Source organism: Mustela nigripes, chromosome 1 (genome assembly GCF_022355385.1).
Source record: "Mustela nigripes isolate SB6536 chromosome 1, MUSNIG.SB6536, whole genome shotgun sequence".
Classification (NCBI taxonomy): domain Eukaryota; kingdom Metazoa; phylum Chordata; class Mammalia; order Carnivora; family Mustelidae; genus Mustela; species Mustela nigripes.
Window position 1 is genome coordinate 139,670,858 of NC_081557.1, and position 24,910 is coordinate 139,695,767.

The window sequence follows — 24,910 nt, forward strand, 5'->3', positions numbered from 1 at the left end:
GAGTTCTTTTATTACTGATTCAATTTCTTGGTTGATTATTGGTGTGTTCAATTTTTTTTTTATTTCTTCCTGTTTCAGATTTGGTAGTTTATATGTGTCTATGAGTTTATCCATTTCTTCCAGGTAATCCAATTCATTAGCATAGTTTTTCATAATATTCTCTAATAATTGTATTTCTGTGGTGTTGTTATTTCTCCTCTCTCATTTGTGGTTTAATTTATTTCAGTCCTTTCTCTCTCTCACTCTCTCTTTTTGATAAGTCTGGGTAGAAGTTTATCTTTTGTTTTTTTGTCAAGAACTAGCTCCTGTTTTCATTGATCTGTTCTATTGATTTTTTTTTTTTAGTTTCTATATCATTTATTTCTGCTCTAATTTTTAATTTTTATTATTTCCCTCCTTCTGCTGGCTTTAGACTGTGTTTGTTTTTCTTTTTCTAACTCCTTTATGTACAAGGTTAGATTGTTTATTGAGATTTTTCTTGCTTCTTGAGGTGGGGTTGTATTGCTGTATACAATGTGATATCTTTTTATAACTGTCAGAATGGCTAAAATCAACAACAATAAAAGAAACAACAGGTGTTGGGTGAGGATGTGGAGTTAGAGGAAGGAAACTTCTTGCACTGGTGGTGGGGGTACAAACTGGTGCAGCCAATCTGGAAAACAGTATAGAGATCCTGAAAAGTTAAGAATAGAACTACCTCCAAATCCAGCAATTTTATTACTACATATCTACAAAAAGGATACAAAAATATTAATTCAAAGAGATATATATACCTTGGTGTTTATAGCAGCATTACCTCTAATAACCAAATGATGGAAACAGCACGAGTGTCCATCTACTCACTGATGAATGGATAAAGAAGTGATAGAAGTGACTTACGTGTATATATATACACATATATGTATATATAATATGTATATATGTGTATATATATGTATATATGTATATGTATATATGTACATATGTACATATGTATATATGCATGTGTATATACATATATTATATGTATATATACATATATTATATACATATATTATGTAAATATTATGTATATATGTTATGTATATATACATATTCCACCCTCAATGTGTTATTTTTATGTATATATACATAATATGCATATATATGTGTGTATATATATATATACATACACATAATACATACATATGTGTGTGTGTGTGTGTGTGTCTGTGTGTGTGTGTGTGTGTGTATGGCTTCAGTTTTGAAAGTTTGATATACATACACATAATGAAGTATTACTGAGCTATGAAAAAGAATAAAATCTTGCCATTTGCAATATGGATAGAGCTAGAGAATATTCTGCTAATTGAAATAAGTCAGAGAAAAAGATGATATGTGGAATTTAAGAAACAAAACAAACAAGCAACTGAAGAAAAAAGAAAAAGCAAACAAAGAGGGAGGCAAACCAAGCCCACTGATGATTATCAGAGGAGGAAGTGGGTGGAGAGATGGGTTAAAGAGGTGACCAGGATTAAGGAGAGTGCACTTGTTGGGATGAGTACTGGGTGTTTTATGAAGTGTCGAGTCACTGTATTGTGTACCTGAAACTAATATTACACTGTATGTTCCTTAATTGGAATTTAAATAAGAATTTACAAAAATTTAAATAAGATTTTCAAACAAATATGTTAACAATTCTAGTATGACAATCATTTTTTGTTAGGATAATTAGTTTTAAGCTATGTAAATTATATTTCTGCTATATACAGCTTAATTTTTGGACACATGAAAAAAGCACATATCTATTAGAGCTTCTTAATATAAAGGAAATAATAAACAGTAACTTAAAAAATAGAACCTCAAGACCTTGGCAATTTTATATATAAAGTCTCTTGTTATTTTAGTGGATAGAAAGAGAGTATTTATTTTCTATATGTATTAGAGAACATCATGATGGATTGTCATTTCAGCTGAAAAAGAATATGCTAGACTTAACTCTGTGACTCTACCTGATATTAAAGTACTAAAACAATTTACCAGGCAAGAACTCAGAAAACTGCCTTTTTTTTTTTTCGTATCTGTACTCTGTTCTTTGCACCTTATTTGCAGCACTTTCTTATAGTTGTTTCTGCTTTTCTTACATTCAAATCCTTCCACCACTTCATCCTCATCAGTATCATGGTGAGTATCTGTGCATGTTAAATCCTTTCACCACACTTAACAAGTAGAACTATTACTCTGAATAGTGCCATAGTCTTACTTCCCCACTCTTCTATGTGAGATGACCAAATATTGTGGAAAAATAATACAATAATGTAAATTGATGCAATTAAAGATATTTGAATTCCACCCTCAATTGTGTTATTTTAATCCAGAACCCATTATTTATTGTGCTTACTGTTATTATTATTCAAGAATATTGAGACTGTTAAGAATTTCAATGGCTTATGATATTATTCACAAAGTTATCTTTATTTATAACTACTTCTAAACTCTTTCTTCTAATATTCAAAGCTACTCTTTTTGCCTCCTCTCTTTATGACTGATACTGTAACTGCTCCATAAATTGATTTGCTTATAGCTGTCCTTGTTCTGACTCACATTAGTTCCACAAAGGCCAGGCTGGTAGCTTCCTGACTATTGTTTCTTTTCTATCTAGCATATCAGATCTTCCTTAAAACTATAAAATACTAGCTTCCACTGCCAGAGTGGAACACCCCTAACATAGCCTTCAGGGTTGTTCATTATAAACCTTTTCTAATATGCTAACCACATCTTCTAACAAACTCTGCATTCTTGTAACATGGAATCATCATGTGCATATATCTACACCTTTGTTCAAAATCTCCTTTTTGGATTCTCTTCTTTACATGATTAATTCCCATACAGTGCCAGCCTTTTCTCCTCCAGAATACTTTCTAGAACCCTACTGGTCTGGATTGTGTGTCCTTCCATTATAAGGTGGTGAGATAATACATTTGAGGTAGTATTCTTTTATTTCCTCCTTGAACTTTGTCCAGTTCAAGCTGTGGATTGAACCTGTGTCTGTTACCTCTAAGATGTTAAGTGCATGAGAAGCCAAAAACACCTGCTTTTGTTCCAAACACCTACATCAAGGGAAATGAAAGAATTCAGAAGATAAGTTTTATGAAAAAATTGTATAGGAAATAGACTTAAGCCAGAGTTGATGGAGGGGAGAAATAAGTGGTTTGTTGAAAGAAATGAATTGATGCAAGTAGAGTGTCTTGTGTTTTGATTGTTTTTCTTTTTCTGTTTCTTTTCTTTCTTTCTTTCTTTCTTTCTTTCTTTCTTTCTTTCTTTCTTTCTTTCTTCTTCTTTTTTTTTTTTAACGTGCAAAGAATTTGAGTGACCATGGGAATAGGAGTTAGAGTTGTAAAGTAATGAACTGTGTATTCTGAACTTGACATCAAGTTTGATGTCTCATGCTTTGATTTCTCATGCTTTGCTGTTTCAGAAAGCTCTCCCTTAGGTTGACTTACACCTGCAAAGAAAACAAAACAAAACAAAAAACCCTAAAAATGACAGAGATTGAAGTTTTATAACTTAATCATAGAAGTATAGTGTCCTGGATGTGGTAATAAATTGATTTTTGGAAACAAAGTCTCTTTTTTTGCAAATAGTGGATGATCAAGTTCTGTTGTTGGTGGAGAAAGTTGTATGTTTTGGAAGGAGGGGATATATAGGAACTCTTTGTACTTTCAATTTTTTCCCAAATTTTTACTGTTGTCAAATTCATATAAAATTATCTTTTTAACCATTGTTAAGTGTATAACCCAGTGGTTATAGAGGGAGAGGGAGAAGTGTATCCCAGCCTAACCAACTGAGCCACTCAGGCAAACCAAGAAAAATAATTTTTTCAAAGGAAATGAAGCATATTAAAAGAAATTTATTGAAGTAGATTTTAAATTGAAAACTTTTAAGGTCTAAAAGCAATATTCTTCTAGCAGTCATTCTTACAGTTCTAATAGAAATTTCTGTCTTTTCTCCCTCAATTCCTATTGGCCATGTGGCTGGTCTGACTCCAGCAATCAGCATTATAATTAATCTTTAGGTTTTGTACCCAGATCTACCCTACCATTACAATGTCTGACCTTCACTTTAAGTATTTTATTTTATTATTTAATATTATTATTCTTCTTTCTTTTTTTTTTTTTAGATTTATTTATTTAAGAGAGAGAGAAAGAGCACAAGCAGGGGTTAGAGGCAGAGGGAGAAGGAGTAGCAGGCACCCCGTGAAGCAGGGAGACTGATGAGGGCTGGATCCCAGGACTCTGGATCATGACCTGAGCTGGAGGCAGATGCTTAACCAATGGAGCCAGCCAGGAAGCCACAGTCATTTAATATTCTTTATCAAGTGTGAAAATATCTACATTGTTTGAGAATAATCCATCTACAGATTTAATTTTTAAAATAAATAAGAAATAAGATACTTTTAAAGTTTTGGGTTTATTCCAAAGCCTGAAATACTTCAAGTATCACAGATGATTGAGCATATGTCTTTACTTTCATTGCATATACTTCTATAAAATAAAGCTTTTATATTATGTCTGCTAATTGATATATTTTACTTGCTATATCAATCAACATCATTTATAGAAGACAGTAGCAACCATTAAACAAAAGAAATACTTTTTTCCTTTAATATCACTCAAAATCTTTACAGAACTAAAACATCTAAACGTAAATGTTTTGTTTTTAATTGTCACTGCTATGTAAAGGAAAGGTCTCAAATGCCATATACACACCTACGATCTATCTATGTTTCTCAAGTTATCTGTCTACTAGCATATCTCTAATGCCATTGCATTCCTAGCTACTGAAGGACACTATTATCAAGTACAATTTAGCTTCCAACAATTTCCATAAATGGAATATCTAAAAATATCACAGAGAAGATGAGAATATTTTTATTTGCTGAAGTGTATAAACACAAGTTCTCAACAGGATAGAAATATTAAGTTATTAGAGAAATCGTGGCTCCTAGATGGAACATGGGAAGAATAAAATTAATGATGAGGAAACATTTTTGTGTGCTCTGTTACCAAGGTCACTAGGTGGGGTCAAAGATTTCTGAGAGTGCATCTTAGTCTCTTTCAGTGTTCTGCTGTTGGAATTATTCTGCAGTTGAGGACATCAAACAAGAAGTAAATAACTGTTAGCATATTAGCTAGTGATAACTTCTTAAAACAACACATCAAAAATCACCTGTGCTGGCGAAAATTTCTTTGATTTAAACAGAAACTATATTTTGGATGGTTGGAACTTAACTGAATTCCTGGTTTTTGTTTTACTTATCTCTTTTTCATATTTACTTCTTTTAAAATCAATCTGATTGCAGAATTACATGAAGGTGCTTACAGAATTCCAATGGACTGTCTAAAATAAGATGAGGAAGAAGTTTTCAAATTCACTGGAATACAGACATGTGACCATTTAAACCGTCTTTCAGTAGTGGTGCACTGGGCAAACTATCATTCTTGCAGATTTATTTTGATCGACTTCACAAAGCAGCAGCAGGATATACATATCTCAATCATTAAAGGTCATGAAAAGGGGTGCCTGGGTAGCTCAGTGGGTTAAGACGCTGCCTTCGGCTCAGGTCGTGGTCTCAGGGTCCTAGGATCAAGTCCCGTGTTGGGCTCTCTGCTCGGCGGGGGGCCTGCTTCCCTTCCTCTCTCTCTGCCTGCCTCTCTGCATACTTCTGATCTCTCTGTCAAATAAATTAATAAAACATTTTTAAAAAGTCATGAAAAGATCATACTGTGTGCAATCTTCTGCAGGCATTGGAATATTTACTTGAACTGCTACTTGCCATGAAGTTTGTAAGGACTGACTGTGTTTTGTTAGTTTGCAGTGTGCAACAAAAAATTGTATTTTGTATTTACTGAAGAGTTTTGTGATTTTTCTATATGTGGGTAACAAAACAGTCCCCAAAATATTATACTTATTTATAAAGCAAAATGTTATTATATAAATTTGAGGGTGTCTTGTTTTTGCAGATAAAGGAAATTTTTCTGTAATGGATATTCTTGAAAATTTTACAAATGTTACTTGGGAAAAACATATTTCCACACTCCCATAAATTCATTCTTAATAGATGTATTAAAGCTAGAGTTGTCAAAAGCTGTTCTTTATTCATTCCAGTGATTTTAAGTCAATATATTCTACATGCCAAGTCTACAGTAAGTGATAGTTCTTAATAATTATAACTATATTTGTTAAACACAAATTCTTAAGCTAAGCATGTGCAGTGCATTATCTCATAGAATCCTCTTGTGGGATCAATTATATTATCCTATGGCCATTATTATTATACTCATTTTATTTATTCATTAAATAACACTTCCAGAGTTTCTTCTTTGTTCTAGTTAGGGAAACTGAGGCACACCAATTTTAACTAATTGCCTAAAACTGCACTTATAGTGACTGTTGGAATACAAATTAAAGGACTCTGATTTCATGATCCATTTTTGTAATTAATAACATGATAAAATTAGAATACATAATGACAAAATCTTAGAAAAGAGAAATTAGAAAACCTAAGTGAATAATAATTTCACATTTTATACGACTGAGGCTGTTTTTAGAGTATGAAAATATTTAAACTAGATAATTATATGATTATTTAATGTAGGTGAGTTTAAATATGAAGCATTTTAGAAAAAGCTTATTAATATATTTATAACAGCTTTTATTAAAATCAAAATCATGTTTTGCCAAGCATTCTTAAATGAAGGGATTAGATAAGAGTAAATCTGAAGATAATTTATTACTTCCCTCTTATCTAACTATTTGAATATCATGCCTGAAGACATTACAACCTGGATGAGGTCAGACAAATAGGTAATAGAAAAGCAAAGACTCTAACCCTGCTCTCTAGCCAAAAATCTTCTGTTTTGTTTAACAAATCAAAGTTAACCTAATACTCATATTTTGGACTCGAACATTATAAATTTTTATGAGACAATTAACACCTCAAATAACTCAGCATTCTAAATTAATTATGTTTCTATTCCACTGGAATCATTAGAGGTAGTCATTAACATATCAATATCTGGTTTTTTCTTTCCTCTGCTGCTCCTATTCTCAATTCAGTATCAGTCTATTTCTTACCTTGTCTATTCCTAGAGCAGCCTTCTGAATGTCTAACCCATTTGTAAGACATAACCTCAACTGCGACATGATACATTGCTTGTGAGGTTTTACCTGTTACTATCCATCTCACTCTCTTTTGTGCCCCTAAATATACCCCTAAATTTTTACCTCACTACTTTGAGGTACACACTCAAATTCTGCCATATGCCCTTTGTGAGCCACTAAAAAAAGTGTCAACAATTATGCTTTTCGTCTATCCTATAGCAAGTAACATAGAACCTTGCAAATAATAAGTAGAGTTTATTAAAGTTTCAATTTACATCAAATCTATATTTACATCAAATCTATATTAAAGTTTCAATTTACATCAAATCTATATGAAGTACTGTTTGATAAATTGCATATTTCATATATAAATGACATGAAGAGGAGTGCGTCATGATTGGGAAATCTGAAATGACCATCTTTAGAATTCTATAGAATTATTTTGCTTTATAACTTGGTGTCTTTTATCTTTTAAGGTTTCATTTTAGTTTTAAATCTGAGGAGTTTTTATAATGTTCTGAAGGCATAGAATTTATAAAATGATGTAAGTGTTAAATATACAACACTTTTTTTGGAACAAATGCTATTTTATCAAGTTATGAGAGAGCAGGATATAAGTTCTTGATTAAAATTCATTTAGTGTGTCATCTGACTGAATGTACTTAAAAGAAATCTTTGACATGTTGATCAGATTAAATTGATTTAATCTCAGCTGAAACTTAAGTTCAGCGTTAGTCATGGATAATTACTGTCAGAAAGGATATGTTCTAGCTATTCATTTACATAATATGAGTCTTCTTTTGGATTGCATATGAATTAATTAAATTTCCTTTAATTGTAGCAACTACATGCAACATGCAGCTTCTAGCTAGTTCATTAACTTCTAGAAAATGGCCAATATCCTAATACAAATCTCTGAGCTGGAGTACAGGCTTTGAGAGGAAAAAATTAAGAAGAAAGACTCTAGGAATTCAATTTACCAACCTAGATATATGAGAAATGACTTCATTTTTAGCAGAGCATTCCTCCCCAAAATGAAAACTACTAATTCAGTTAGCCAACTCATTTGTAACTAAAATGTAAAATGATCAGAATTTCAATAAACATTAGACTCATTCCTTGACAGTAAAAAATTATTCTTTTGATAAACTATTTGATGGCAAAAAAACAACTTAGTAAGAACACAAAGGAAATTTAAGGTATACAGATATGTGAGTAAGATTCCTGACAGTCATATCTTAGGCTCTATAAACGTTAGATCAACAACTGGCATAAATACTGGCATAAGGATGAGGAAAAGTATTTTCCAAATTGAAATCAGTCATTATTTTATAGTCACTATTGAAATAATTTGGGGCATTTTTAAAATGGAATGCATTGAACATTAGAAAGCAATAATGCCAAGAGAAAACTTTCCCCAGTATTATATCCACCTAGCTGTCTGTTTTTCTCTATTTGTTCTTAGTTAATTCTAAATACTTGCATTTTTTATGCCTTTAATCATAGCTAACCTTTTCATCTTTTCCCTTTAAGAACTTACCTAATTGTTTACCTAACCGTTTCCTTGTGTTGTATTTATTTTAAATATAAAGTAGAATTTCAATAAATCAAAGGCCCTAAAGTATGATCCAGAAACAACAGTGTAATCATTACATGAGAACTCGGAAATATAAATTTTGGGCTATACATAGTCCAGACCACTGAGTCAAAAACTCTGAGGTTGCTTGGAGGCAGAATCCATGTTTTAACAACTATACTAGGCCCCTTTAATGCATGCCAAATTTTAGGAACTACCACATTAAGTATATTTTACAAAATTTACTAAAATATTTCAGTGAGATATCATATAAATTAACACTATATCAAGAAGATCTATTCAGAAAATTATGTATCTTTTTAGTTCTTTTTATTTTTTTTAATTTTATAGATAGTTTTCTCAATAATTGGAATGTGGTATCAAAGTTCAAGTACTTAAAAATTGCTTTTGAGAAGATTTATTCCAATTCATACCACTATTAAAAGACATGCTTTAAAAAAAAACATAGTTGATTGTTTTTATATTTTATACCAAAATAGTATTGGTCTTTTCTTTTTGTAATATTTAATTTGCTACCCTCCATTTGGTAATACGTGTATATAGTAAAGTAAATTGCATTATAGGTTTCATTTAAAAACAAATAAATATGATTTTTTAAATACTTGTTCAATTGTATATATCTGTCCTTATGAAAACTAGTCTTTAAAAAGGTAGTTATAATAATAATAATAATAGGCAATTGAATGGAGTTTTACATGTGCCAAGCCCTTTTATTTTGATAATCCTATGAGAGTATGGTATTATTCCTATTTTACAGACGAGGAAACTCGGATGTTTAGGTACTTGCCCAAGGTCCTAAATGTTGTAACTGGTGAGATTATGGTTTAAGCTCTGGATCAAAATATGTGTTCTTAATTATTATGAAGTCGTCATGTGGAGAGATGGTTTTAAATCAACAAGCTAAAATTATACACTAAATATCTAAGAAAATTACTGTAGTATATTATCTCACAAATCTTTTCATATGTGTATGTATATATACACATGCATATGTATATATATGTATATATTATATCCTTGTGTTTTTATATCTTATATCTGTGTGTGTTATATCTGTGTGTGTCTATAAGTATATACTTATATATAAATATATTAAAATATATTTATAATTAATATTAAATTAAAAATACCTATATACATATACATCTGTATATGTGGGTGTGTGTGTATTTAGTTTATTGAATTTTTTTACTTTCCAGTCAGATAAATTCTCAAAGGAGAAAAGCCAAATCTGTCTTAAAAGTGTGGTGATTCAGGCTGATTAGTTTGGTTTTAGTACAAGACTGTTGGATCTACTTACTCTTTTCTGATGCCAATGGAGATTGTTAAGCTGATATGTAGCAATAAAATCGAATTCTTCATGATTTATTCATTTAGTTAAGAAATGTATTTGTGATTGTCCAGTGGCAAAGGTCAAACAAGAAAAGATCAGCTACCAGAACACACCAAAGAGTTTTCAAGGCACAATTATTTCCCATTCTTATTTCTTGCTTTATATATATACATGTCATTTTTCCTACTATTAATGTAAAAGTTGACATTTATTTAACATTCACTATATGACAGGGAAGTGATTCCTGTGGGTTCTTACATGTAATATTTTGTACAACTTGAGGAGGGAGTCCATACTATTACCATCAGTAACAGATGGAACAGCTTGGCACGAAGAAGTAATTTGTCTAAAGACATATAGTTAATAAATGGTAGAATCAGTATTTGAACTCAGGCAGTAGAATTTTGGAGATCATGTTCTTAAGGACCACACTACTCATTGAAAAGGGAGAAAAGGGGCACCTGGGTGGCTCAGTGGGTTAAGCCGCTGCCTTCGGCTCAGGTCATGATCTCAGGGTCCTGGGATCGAGTCCCGCATCGGGCTCTCTGCTCAGCAGGGAGCCTGCTTCCCTCTCTCTCTCTGCCTGCCTCTCCGACTACTTGTGATTTCTCTCTGTCAAATAATAAATAAAATCTTTAAAAAAAAAAAAGAAAAAAAAAAAAAGAAAAGGGAGAAAAGAGCTCCACCACAGGGGGGTAGGAGGGAAAGACCATTGAGAGTGTTTTCAAAAGGTCATCTACCTGTCTAATACAAGTCTCTTTTGTACTGAGAACAACTGAACCCTGATTATACTATATTTCTCATAGACTTCTCCTTATTTCATATTTTGACATGCACATATTATTTAAACATATGAATGCAAATGATTTTCCTCTTCTTTGTCTTCAGGATTCCTGATTCAGGATGGCATTCTGGAGTCTTGTGAAAATAAATACTGTGGTTTGGGAAGGCACTGCGTCATCAGCAGAGAGACAGGGCAACCAGAATGTGCCTGTATGGACATTTGCAAGAGACACTATAAACCTGTGTGTGGATCTGATGGAGAATTTTATGAAAACCACTGTGAGGTCCATAGAGCTGCTTGCCTGAAAAAGCAAAAGATTACCATTGTTCACAACGAAGACTGCTTCTTTAAAGGTAAATACGAGGTGAACCTAAAGTGTCACCTTCTATTCCTTTCCTTCTCTCAACTACTGACTTTAAGTTTAAACTGCAGCATGATTTCATATCAGCAAGTATTTAAAAAGAGAAAGAAAAAAATGTGAGTTTAATTACATCAATAAGCAGTAAGTATATAGAAATGTACATGGACACAATTCTGAATCTCAATTATGAGTACAAAGTTGGCCAAAATATGACTCAAATTTAATATAGCTTACAGCATTGCACCATATGGCTTCCCAATCATGGCAGTTATCTTAGGACACAGGGAGGCCAATTCAGCCAACAGGCCAAATCTACCCAGTGAAAAGCACCTGGAGTGGAATTGAGTGAATAGTGAATGCCAAGCCATGCTGGGATAACATCTCATTTCTTCCTGATTAAAAACGATGGGTTTCAGTTTGCACCACATAATTTGGGTTAGATGGAACCCGTAAATGTCCATTGAAATAACTCTGAGGAATTCTGCTAAATTTACATAGCAAATGTGGGATTACAACAACCTAAAACCTAAAAATATTGGTATTTATTTTCATGGTACATGGTACACAAAACCACTGTTTACGGCTTATGAAAAAGTATTGCTGAATTAGTAACTTTAGAAATTATTTTAATATGCTATATAAGTACATAAATCATCGAACATTTCTAATGTTATTTATTCATAAGCCTATTTTGTCTTTATTTGTTTCTACTGGAGAAAATACTTGCTTATTCATAGTCAAAACTCTGACTGAAATTCTGAGATGTTAAATATACAGAACATTCGAATAGGATAGTGATCAACCTGATTTCTAATCTTCACTTGGTTCCTATCCCATTTTTTCATAACTTTCCTCAAGTTTATTTACACTTAAGACTTTTCTGATATTAAGTAAAATGGCTAAAAACTTTTCTTTCTCAAACATGGTAGAATAAATAAAATATTTCCAAGGTGGTAATAAAATTATATACAGAGCTTTTCAGATGATATAAGGTGAAATACTCTGTAGTCAGTGTGGCTACTAGAAGCCCATTGATATAATTGAAGTAAAGTGTTAATAGTTTCTTTACGACGGTGAACTAGGTGCACCTTGAATTCATGCACAGAGTATTTTATGATATCAGGTTCTCTTCTTGTATAGAAAGAATAGCATATGATTTGGTTTCAAGTTCAATTTATTCCCTTCTTCTATCAAATCTATTTTACAATTAACCAAAATTAATTCTATTAGCAATGTGCTTTAAAACTCATGGAAGAGTGTGTGTGTGTGTGTGTGTGTGTATTTATTCTGTCATTTCGACCTAAGATGGTACAGTAACAATATTGCTGTGCCACTGATGCATGACATCATACAACTATATACATAATATTCTATTAAGGTAATTTAGATACATTCTCAAAATGAGGTTTTGTCCAACTGACACCCAGCAATCAATTATGTGAAAACATATGATATTAGATATCATGTGAGAAAAAAAATTGGTATATTCTTATGTTCAACTTTATTGCTGGATACTTAGGCATAATACAAGTCAATGTGTATATCAGCACAGACATAGATGAACTGAATATAGCTAGAAATCTTTTCTGCCCTATGAGTTCACAAAACAATGGTTTGGAAAACTTTTGTCTTTCAGACTTATACCGAGTATATTTATCAAATTTATTGATTTTTTTCAAAAGACTTTGTCATCATATACAAATCAAAATGCTTCCTTAACTAATTACACCTAGTATTAAAATTTCATTTATAGGGGCACCTGGGTGGCTCAGTGGGTTAAAGCCTCTGCCTTCGGCTCAGGTCCTGATCTCAGGGTCCTGGGTTCGAGGCCCCTCCCCTCACCAGGGAGCCTGCTTCCCTTCTCTCTCTCTGCCTGCCTCTCTGCCTACTTGTGATCTCTGTCTGTCAAATAAATAAATAAAATCTTTAAAAAAATCATTTATATTATCTGGGTTAATTACCAAGGGTTTATGCATTACTCGTGTCTCAGAATTTGTCTTTGGATTATTTACTTTGGGATTTTGCCTAACACATGTATACCTTACAAAAGGAATTTATTTCAGCAGAAAGGAACTAAGTGATGTATAACCAAACAATAAGTTACTTGTCTTACTGGTGTGCAGTAGACCAAGTTTAAGGTGCAAAACAAGATTCATGATTGCTAAACGCCTGACATGGTTGGTTGTCATGGCCCAAATTAATCCTTGTGATTATGAACTTTATTTTCCGTAGAATGTCTGCAATTATATAATGGCCCAAAGGAAGAAGCAAATTAAAATATTAAGTTCAAGAACTGCTAAAAACCTATGTTTAATTAGATATTTAATAGAAAAAAAATCAAAACAAACTAAATAACAGGAATGAGTTTTCCTCCCCCCAAAAGTTTTTTTTTTAGATCTAATAAAAGGTAATTATGTAAACCTTAGAATAAGAGTCAACAAACAAGAAACTAATGGCCAAACTTAGGTTACAGTCCACTTTTTTAAAACAATGTGTTATTGGAAGAGAGTCGCAGTTATTTATTTAGGAATTTCCTTTGGATGTTTTTGTAAAATGAAAGGAGATTTGAGTATTTATAACAGAGATAGTATGGTCTGCAAAGCATAAAAAACATTTTGTCTGGATCTTCCCATAAAAAGTTTGTTAACATCTGCTATAAAAGATTACCAGTGCCTTAGAATTAATTTTTAAAAATACTGAAAGATCTTCTCTGTGTCTTCATGGCTGTGGTGTTAAATATAGGGACCTACTCATGTGTTACATTACATTAAACTCATATCCACACAAATGGTTACATATAAAACAGGAAATCTGAGGAAGATCAGTGGGTAGTGTTAAAGATGATATCTTGGTTATGATATTGTACTAAAGTTTTCAAAATCTTACTATTGGTAGAAACTGGGTGAAGAGTACATAGAATCTCTATTATTTCTTACAACCTCATATGACTCTACAGTCATCTCAAAATAAAAAGAGTTTAATAGGAAAAACTACTGAAAATATGAGCAAATAAAGATAATTTTAAAGAAAGTACCGTTTACATTATTCATTAATTATTTCAACTTTAAGGTTAAGTCTGATTTTACATACCAAATTTATCAGGTTAATATTTGTCATTTATATTAAACTTATTAAAATGAGTTATATCTATATAATCATGTTTATTGATTATATTAAAATTAAGATTAGAGTTCAAGTTAGGGAGATTTATATCTATATTTACTTTTACATCTTTATATCTATGCATGTATCTATACCTATAACTGTATCTATTTCTCTCTCTTCTACTGTATGTGTTAAATATTTAAACACCTCAGTAGTATGCTTTGCACTTGCTATTACTAACTCTTAAGTAGAGACAATGATTCACTAAGAATTTTCTTTAGTGATTTATGATATGTGGAACCATAAATAAAACATACAATAGATCTAAGAATATAACATATTTAAATTTATTTCTATTCACATTTATGTGATTACAAAGAAACTGACTATAATCGGATATAGAATATTACAGTATTTTTTAATGACACCAAAAACTTTAAGATGATACTTGGCATATGTTGGGGAGGAAAAAAGTTTTTCTATATTTTTATTCTTCTGGCTGGCCTAATAATCAAATTGACATGAGACAAGTAAGAGGAGAAAAATAAATTCAATTACATATACATGGGGACCCATAAGAAAATGAGACTCATTGGCAGGGAACTGAGGTTTATATGCATCCTGAAGTAAGAAGAGGGTAAGAGTCTGGGACTTCAAACTGGAGAAGACACAGGGAGATGGAAGAGCAGAAGTTTGGTAAACAAATGTTTGCCATGTCTTGCTGAGAAGTTTTCTTTATGTTACCAAAAAACAAAAACAAACAAAAAAAACTTCTGTAATAAATACTACTGGTCCAGGCCCCCTATCTCAGTTCTTTTATGCAGCTGAGCAGAGGAGGGGACCAAAAAGGTCTTCATGGGTCTGTCGGGCCTTTGTTGTCTTCAAATAAGATTGTCTGGAAATAACCCTCATGCCAAAGTGACACATTCTGAGGTGAACTGTACTAAACCCATCACATAGCATAAAACATTCTATTTTTGTGTAAGGCCTAGCTGTTCCTTGTAATAGCAGTTTTGGCTAAAGTCATTTCCCATCCCCACTCTACCCCCAAAGGGCTTCTCGCTTCTGCAATTCATGTCACTAATAACAAGTATAATTTTCTCTTACCCTTACCCCGGGTCTGTCTGTCTTACACAGCAGAATTTATTTACTCAGACAATAGATATAAGCTAGAGTAAGAAACTCAAGATATAACTTATGCCAAAATGAGTAAGGAATTAAACCTTTTATGAGAAAGTCAATTGAACAGAAACCCTTTTGCCATTTACTGTGCTGAGAATAAAACCGCCATAAAAGCAAATGTTCTGTGCACTTAAATGTGCATCACAAACAATAACAACTTGGGAAATATGGTTTTTATGGCTATGTGTGCACTATTTGAATGAGATCTGACATTGTGTTCTTTTTCTTTGGTATGATCTGGAGAGACATTCATATTCCATTTTTTAATTGGTTCTTTACCTGATTTTTTTTTTTTTTAAGACAGGACTTGAGCTAGAAAACTAGGCTGCCAATGATACAATGCTATTTTAAAATATAACTAATTATTTTGTTTAAACACATGGGATTTTAGATTACCTTTTCTTTTTTTGAAGGAAGGCTTTGTACAGTTTCTATTTTATGTTTGTCTTTTATGCCATTTCATGAAAAATAGTAACCTTGATAAATATTTAAACTGAAAGTAACACCTAGATATGTGTTTGTTTGCTTTGGTTTGGGATTTGGGCAGTATTAGCCAAGTGAAACTGCAGGATGGTAGTGAAATGAATGAATTGGACAACTACAAATGTGCTCTCCTTAAGACCATAACATACACACAGATGCTCTAGATCTCTTGAATGCCGTCAGCACAGACAACATCAAACCAATTTGATTAATTCCAGGAATTGGGGTAGATTTACAGTAAAACTTTCTGAATTTGGTGTTATGAAATTGACTGAGCTGTGTTTCACTTTCAAAATTTATCTCACATTTAATATTTAATTAAAGTTAATATAATTTTGTTGCTGCTCTAATCAAAATGTGAAATATAGAATTCTGTGCATTGCTCATTGTATCTGTAGAAATCATTGTAATGTGTACACTCAGAAAGTTACCATTTGTTATTAAAATAATACCAAATGTTTATTTCTCCTCTAATTTTTGAAAATTCTATAAAGGACTCTGTAGACATTATGTATTATATGGGATTTTTATATTTAAAAATTTATTTTTAAATAGTTTTATAAATAGTGGATAAATGAGATTTTATATATAATATGAAAATGATCTAAAAGAAATAGATTTGGATATTGACTTCTTAACAAATACATTAAAAAATATTACCAGAAAAAAAGAGAGAATACAGGTGATAATAATAGTAATTTGATTATTATTTATTTTAAAACACTGTCACAGTGTTTATTATTATTAGTGTTTTTTATTGTTCTATCATAATAACAAGCCAGTATACTATAAAGAAGGTGAGATTAAGACTTTAAAAATGGCCGGCAAAACTCTTGCATAGCAAATTAATGCTACTTTGTTAAGAACCAAGTGGTTCTGTCTTCTTTAGTGCATGTATGCTCCAAATATTCTGCTGAAATATATACCATGATATCTTACTTGCCTAAGATTTTTAAAACTTTACTTTTAATAGTGATTTTCATGAACATGTGACATTATTTAGAAACATTTTTGCTCACTGTGGTATTTTGAAGGATTGATTAAGTAACACACTTGATATAGTTCTTAGCCAACTGAAGAACATAGTAACAGATAATAATTAAGACTGTAACTTTTATACAATAACTGTGAACATTTGATTGCAATAAATTCTCAAATTTGAATCTGTAAAGCCACATATATTTTCTTTTAGGCTTATATTAGTTTATAATCTTGCATCAAAAGACTGGTTGAATTACTACATTATTGAATTTGCCAGGTTATAACAGGTTAATTAAGGTAGTAAATTTCTGATTGTAGGTAAGACTGCTTAAAGAAAAAATAACTAAATTGAGTTTAGAAATATATTTATTTTTTTATTTTTTTTAAAGATTTTATTTATTTATTTGACAGAGAGAGATCACAGTAGGAGAGAGGAAGGGAAGAGATCACAGAGAGAGGAAGGGAAGCAGGCCCCCTGCTGAGCAGAGAGCCCGATGTGGGACTCGATCCCAGGATCCTGAGATCATGACCTGAGCCGAAGGCAGCGGCTTAACCCACTGAGCCACTCAGGCCCCCCTAGAAATATATTTATTATTAATTTCTTGGTTGACATTTGAAGAGCTATCTTATAATAACCTTCCTCATAGATTTTGTTTAGGCTGGTTTTGCTTATCTTATGCTATAAATAGAATATCTATTAGATAGGTGACAATGTTATTTTACTCCCCTCTTCAAAACCAAAACTTTAGAAATTAAGTGCATTTCTTTATGCATTTAATTTTTACCAAAATTAACATTTTAGTGTTAAACTAAGCACTTTCAGGTGCAGGTAGATGAACCTATTTTATGATGTAAAAGTTGTTCTTATCTGGTTGCATATATATATATGCACATACATTCAAATGTACAACCAGATAAGAGCATGTTTTCATGTTTTCTATGATTATATGAACATTCCATTAGGTGCTATAAGCACAATATTCAATAATGACAAAAAATGAGAACATTTTTTAAACTTTTATTAGTTCAAATAATTTTTCTTCTATCTTGAGACTGTTGAAATATTTTATCAGTCATTACCAGCCACTGGCACCTTCACTTATAATGTTTATTTTCTCAGTATCAGATTTTCAAATGCAGAATGTGACATTTCTGTACCATACCAAGTGAAGAACATTTTTTACAACCATTATTTTTTTTAATGCGTTAAACATTTTCTCTTTAGTATTTCTGTGCAAAATAGGATGATGGAAAACTTTACATTGATTACATTCAGCATATGTAATTGGGGATAAACTGTTCTAGAAAATGCAACTGAAAATTTTTCTCTTTTAGGCTGATTTATATTTCGCTTTTAAAATCCTTTTTGAGTGGGTGGTGTCTGGGTGGCTCAGCCAGCTAAGTGTTCAACTCCTGATTTTTGCTCAGGTCATGGTCTCAGGGTCATAAGATTGAGCCCTGTATTATGCTTTGCACTGGATGTGGATTCTGGTTAGGATTCTTTCTCTCCCTCTCCCTTTGTCCCTCCCCTGCATACTCTCTCTCTCATAAATAAATAGATAAATCAATTTTAAAAAGATAAATAAATAAAATCCTTTCTGAGGGGTGTCTTTAGGTACCTTAGAGGGAATTTAAAAACCTATTAATAATAAAAATTTTAAACCAGATGGGAAAAGTGAGAAGCTTTGCCTAATGTTATCATCCAGATAATTATGTGAAAAAAATATTTGGAGAGAATTATATCGAAGAAAGGAGATTTGGCATTTTCTAGCACAATGTAAGGCATAGGTAATTAATGGTGTTTCTCTTTTGATAACTAGTTAAGGAAAGCATAAGGAATTTCAATTAATAAAATTAATTAAATTAATTTAATGCAGGTAATGTGCAGTTTGTTTTTAGTTCATGACACACCATCATCTGGCTATAAATTACTTAGCAACCTCATGGTTACAATAGAGGGTGGTGTGTACTCAGACAAATGTGAAGCATTTCATGTGTTCCTCTATGTGATAATCATTTTAAAGACTTGTTTCTGTATGTTTCTTTCATCAATATATGAATTTCCAGTGATTTGTAGAATGTCTCTCTAAAAGTCTCCCACCAAAATCTAGGCATGAGTTGTGATTACATTTTGTCAGTATTTTTCTTCCTCTTGATGACAGGTAAAGAGATGTTGGATGAGAATTCATTAGTACAGAAAAGTAAGGCATAAATTAAGTGAGCAATTAATATCTAGTTGTAGTTACCCAAAAGTAAGATAGATGAAAGTAGTTTGAATCAAGATGACCGCAGTGCCATTGGAAGTACAAAGTTGTCTGGCTATTTGACATATTTTGCTGTGAAGTGGGCATGGAGTTTATGGGAATTAAGAAAAAACAAGCTCACCTAAAAAAAGAAAATTTGAGGAGTCATTTATGGAAATGTGAAACACTGGGGGACTCACACTTTTGAATGTGGATATGAGGGGAAAATGTATACACATATGTATGCATTTAAGGTTAGTTAAATTTAAATCCCTTTTAGACAAGCAAGGAAAATGCCATTTATTTGGTGGAACATGAGTCAGGAAATCAAAGGAAAATTTGGAGGAAGATATGTACATACAGGATTTAACTAATAAAGAGACAAGGTAAAGGACTCCGTAGTTGAGATAAACTAGAGACAGAGTGCACATTAGGAAGCAAAGAGTACAGGGATGGAAGTCTGTTGTACTTCAACCTTCAGGGGCCAGGAGATGGAGTAAGACAGGTAAACCAGACATATACATAGTCTGCAATGATAGGGGTGGGAAATCAGGAGAGTATAGATATATAGAAACTAATTAAGAAAGTGTTTCATGGAGGACAGAATAATTAGCTGAATTAATGTTGGTGAAATCAGGTATGATGGAAATTAGGAATTGACCATTGATTTAGTTAACTTGGTTAAGAGAGTCTGTAAAAGAAAATAGGAGCCAAGGAAGTAAGATAGCAAGCACTTTCCAGAAAGCTCTAAAGAGGAGCAGATACATATAGTGATCAGGAGAGACATGTAGATGGGAATAAGGGAACAGAAAGGGAGAAATTTCATAGGGCAAGAGAAAGTGGAGGTAGCTGTCACAACAGAAGCATTGAATAGGCCAGAGAGAATGGGCTCCAATGGACAAGGGTTATATTTGACTTTAGATGAGAGCTTGGATTCTTCATCCATTAAATAGACAAGGATTGGAAAACTAAGTACTTCTAGGTTGTGGTAGATGGACCTATTCTATGATGTAAAAGTTGTTCTTATTTGGTTGCATATGTGTATATGCACATACATTCAAATGTACAGATGCAACCAGATAAGAACGCATTATATCTTATATATTTCACTATTTCAAATATATTTCATATATTTTTTATATGAAATAAGAAATGAAGCATCAGTTGAAAGTGACAGAGGAAAAGGTTTTGGAGATTTGAGAAAAATGAACAAAGAGTTCGTGAAAAAAATAAACAAAGACAACAGGAGAAAAAATTAAAGAAATATGGTAGGATTTCCAGCAGTTTTGAAGAACTGCATATCTCTGCTCATAAATTTAAAGAGAGTAGTCTTTTGTGGTTGTGTACTTTTCTACAAATATAGTCAGCTTCTTAGATTAAGGCATTGAACAGATGAAAAATTTGGTTTAATCAGGATTTTTTTCACCCAGGAAAAAATTATACATAAGAGTCCAAAGTAATATTTTCCATATATTTCAGGGGAAGTATGATTATGTTATCTCTGCTCTTTTTTGTATACCTCCTCTAGTATCCAGAAATCTCCTGGTGGGTATCTTTTGCCTCAGCTTGCATATAGGCGAGAATGAATTTCCCGACCACTTCTACATTCTGGAAATTGTATCACATATTTTGGCTTAACTTCCTTATGCTAACATTCATTTTACATCTGTGACTCTTGGTCAAATTTCCAGTAATGAAATCTTTTTAAACTAGTTAACCAAGTCATACCTTTCCATGATCTTTGGAAAGGATATAGGCCTATAATAGCTATTTTATTTCAATGAATCTCTACCTCTCTGATCAATTCGCAGTCACTGTGATGGGCATGAAAACAAGATATTTACAACTGTATCTATATCATCTATATATCTTTATTTTTGGAAATCTATATTTTTGGAAAAAAAGAGGGACAATTGGAAAATAATTCTCTGAAATAGAGTGTGGTTGGGAAATTACCTTGAAGCATACCTAACATAAGATCACTTTATTATTAATTCTGTAAGTCAGTGTTTTTGATGGTGGAAACTGCTTTGTTTAGCTAAGCAAATCATTTGAAAATTTGAGGCGGCTCAAAATTTTCTACACAATGTTTCTACATTTGAACATATTCAATTTAACCATTCAAGCTGCCAATAAGGATGGAATATAGACTAATTTAATGTGGATATTTCTGGGGTTGTTGACATTAAATTCATTTTTGAAATTTTTTTCCTAAAAGAAGTGGAAGTGTTACTAAAAATTCAGAAAGATGCATGAGCATTTGATGAATTTAATTGATCATTACTGTAATTAATTGAAAGGAACAATATCACATGTGCTTGATTTTTATAAATGCTCCAAATGTTACATACCTGTCAAAAGACTTCAGATAATAATAATATAAAATATCTGTAGAAATGAAATATACATACACACACACACACACACACACACACACAACATGGATTGGTATGTATGAGCAAATATGATACTTTTAGTCATTCACAGTGATTATATATTGACATGTAATCCTGTGTCAGACCCACTCTTAATGCAGTGTCCAAAATGTAGATGACAAAGTTGTTACTTTTGCTACCCGGGTGGGATGAGTAGCTAGAGAAATCAACTAATGACCAATGGCGATTTCCATCATTTCTGGACTCATGAGGTTAGATTAACATGTATACCTAATATTCAAGTACATGAATTTTTTTTTTTTAAAGATTTTATTTATTTATTTGACAGACAGAGATCACAAGTAGGCAGAGAGGCAGGCAGAGAGAGAGAGGGAAGCAGGCTCCCCGCTGAGCAGAGAGCCCGATGCGGGACTCGATCCCAGGACCCTGGGATCATGACCTGAGCCGAAGGCAGCGGCTTAACCCACTGAGCCACCCAGGCGCCCATCAAGTACATGAAATTATTCTGTGTCAAAACAATCCCATTTGCCTTTTGTTAAGTGAAACATTTTTTTCCCCCTCATAGAGTATATGTGCCACATAACAACATTACATTCAATTGTCTATGGTCATTTAGGTTGCCCCCCCCCCCCGCCTTGGCAGTTTATTCAGTATGCAGTCCAAGTTAAAAGAGAGATCAGGGATCCCTGAGAAATGTATTCAGCAAGAAATAAAAATCAAATTAAAAAAAAAAAAAAACAATGATAGAGAAGTTTGAACTCAAAAGCAATGTATGGAGAGCTCATTTTGCCTTCTCATCCTGTATGTTAACTCCTGCAGCTTCCGAAGGTACTGCATATGGTTCTACTTGGCAGACAGTGTTTCTTTAAAAGCATTTACATCTTCAGCCCAAGTTCGCTCTCACAACCTAGAAGATATTGGCCATTCACTCTACTTTCAGAAAAGTGACGATATCAAGTAAGGTGTAGTAGTATAGTATACCCTGAGCTTAATGGATGCCTATAAAAACCCAGAGAACCTAATGCTGCATATGTAGTACATGGTGTATTTTGAATAAGGGAATATTCCAAGAAGGACAAAGACATTTGGGGCTATTTATTGACATTTTATCTCTGGTCATTAGACCTTTATCTGCTCCCAAGCAAGCGTAGAATATTAACTCTACAACTCTAGCTTTGAGGCAGAGTTTTTATGCCTTATCAAAACTCATCATTTCTTTTATGTATCCCCACATTAACATATTTCCAAAATGAACACATGTGCATAAATTAATTATATTGGAAAAAATGACTATTGTTTAATTTTCACTCAAAAAACACTGATAGGTTTGCATCTACTGCACTTTTAGTGAAACACAAAGGAACCTGTAGGTTGGTATAGGATGTATTTTCCAGTATTCAGAATAATAACTATGGCATTTAGCTGTGATAACAGTCTACAAAACATAAGAGTAGGATTTGGGGGTTTAATTAAATTTATGTCAAAATTACTTTCAAATCCCAGGGAAAAATATGCTTGAATAATACAGCACATGTTTTGGCCTTTAAAAATTTTAACAAGTGGAAACATTTACATGACACATTGGCACAATCTCCATAGCTCAGAAACAGCTAGTGTACAGCATAGCAACAGTTTTGTTCATTAGTTCCACGGTAAACACGCATACCAACTCCTGTATAAATTTGTCAGGGTTGTGTCTACCTCCACAGGAAATAGCAGGCATGGAAGTGAGTTTCATCTCCATATATCAATAAATATATGAAAGAAATATTATGCCATGCCCTTTCTATGTAATTCTAATTATTTGAACATCAGAACACCACAACAAACAAACAAACAAATAAATATCTTACTTGGACAACCAGACATGATACAGCAAACAATAGGGAGGAGAAGCTTACTCTATTTGAATCCAGGTTATCTTAAATATTTAGAAAATTTACTTGTGGATACAGAAAACCTTTTGTTACTCAAAACCTCTTGTCACCCCATCCTCCCCAATCCTCCTCGCCTCCCAGCCCAAAGGATTCCACTGTTCTCTGAGACTTGAAACCAGGGGCCCTGACAAGGAAAAAAAAAAAAAAGTTATTACACTGTGTCTTTTGGAAGACCCAAAGGCATCAACCCCATTTATAATGCAATCCCCTGACCCTCTTCTTAAGAAGAGTTCTGAAGGAACAAACTGTTAAATTAATAGAAAGCAGTCTCTATTCCATCCTTATTTCCAATCAAATTAAAGTGAGTGGATCAATTTGAGCTAGAGCCTTTAGCTGTTTCAAGGATGTATCTTCTTATGAAAGTGCTTAACCTGAATTCCTTTGTTTTTGTCATTCTACTATTGTGATTTTTTCCTATCCTCGATCAGCATAGTCTCATTACTTCCTCTTGTCACTGACCACTAGGAATAAAGAAGAAAAAGATAGTTATCATTAACGGTATCAGTGAGCATTCGTAGGGTATGACTTGACTGGTTTCTTGTAATTTTCTTGGGCCACTTAAGCACATGTTCTCCTCAAGACACTCAACTCTTTTTTTCTACTCTTCTATCACAGAATCTCTGTCTTTTACACTCACTCAGGAGTTTGGAATTTGGATTCTTTGAACTTATCTCAGGTCTGCACATTTTGGGCTCTAATTTCAGAGTTCATATGGCAACATCACAGGTTAAAACATTGTCCAAACGCAGGTTCCCTGGAAACTTTCCGTCTCAGCCACGTTCTGGATCAAAAAAGAAAGCCTCTCTCACAAACCTCTCCATTCCTCCTCTTCTGCTTGGTTATGTTTTAAAGGTCCAGAGTCCTCTACAGTCAGTAAATCTCAACCAGGACACTACTAGTCCTCTTCATCAGTGTGTTCTCCTTTTGAACATCAGTGGTAAAGGTTATGCCTTTCATTCTTACCCACCCATACATGCTCAGTGTCTCACATCAACAGAGATAGCAGTGTTTTGTGGGAGGTTTACTTCTTCTTTTTTTCCTTCACATATTCACTAATTTTGATTATAGTCCTCTTTCAAAATAAATATGGTTTTTGAGCTTTTTATTCATATTTTAAAAAGAGGCCACTCAAGGGTCTTTTTCCTGATCATAGAACCTCTGTGACTGGTAGCAGCATTTCTAGGTAAACACACGAAGTTCAGGTTTCTGACTCAATACCTATTATACATGAAGTTTCATTACAGATAGATTTTATTGTCTACCACATTTGTCTATGATAATTATATATATAAGTTAAACAATATTTTTAATTTTAAAGGAGCTACAATGTAAAAGAACATATCCTATAAAATGAAAATTACTTAGCAAAATGATCATTTTCACTTA

The 24,910-nt window shown here is 32.6% G+C and overlaps 1 protein-coding gene across 2 annotated transcripts in view; it reads left to right on the forward strand.

The window, feature by feature from the left end:
• FSTL5 (follistatin like 5) overlaps positions 1–24,910 on the forward strand; it is a 771,710-nt gene that overhangs the window by 238,832 nt on the left and 507,968 nt on the right. For both annotated transcript variants that reach the window (XM_059374351.1, XM_059374341.1), the window contains exon 4: positions 10,941–11,189. In XM_059374351.1, the coding sequence (XP_059230334.1) occupies positions 10,941–11,189 (249 nt within the window). The remainder of the gene's footprint in view (positions 1–10,940; positions 11,190–24,910) is intronic.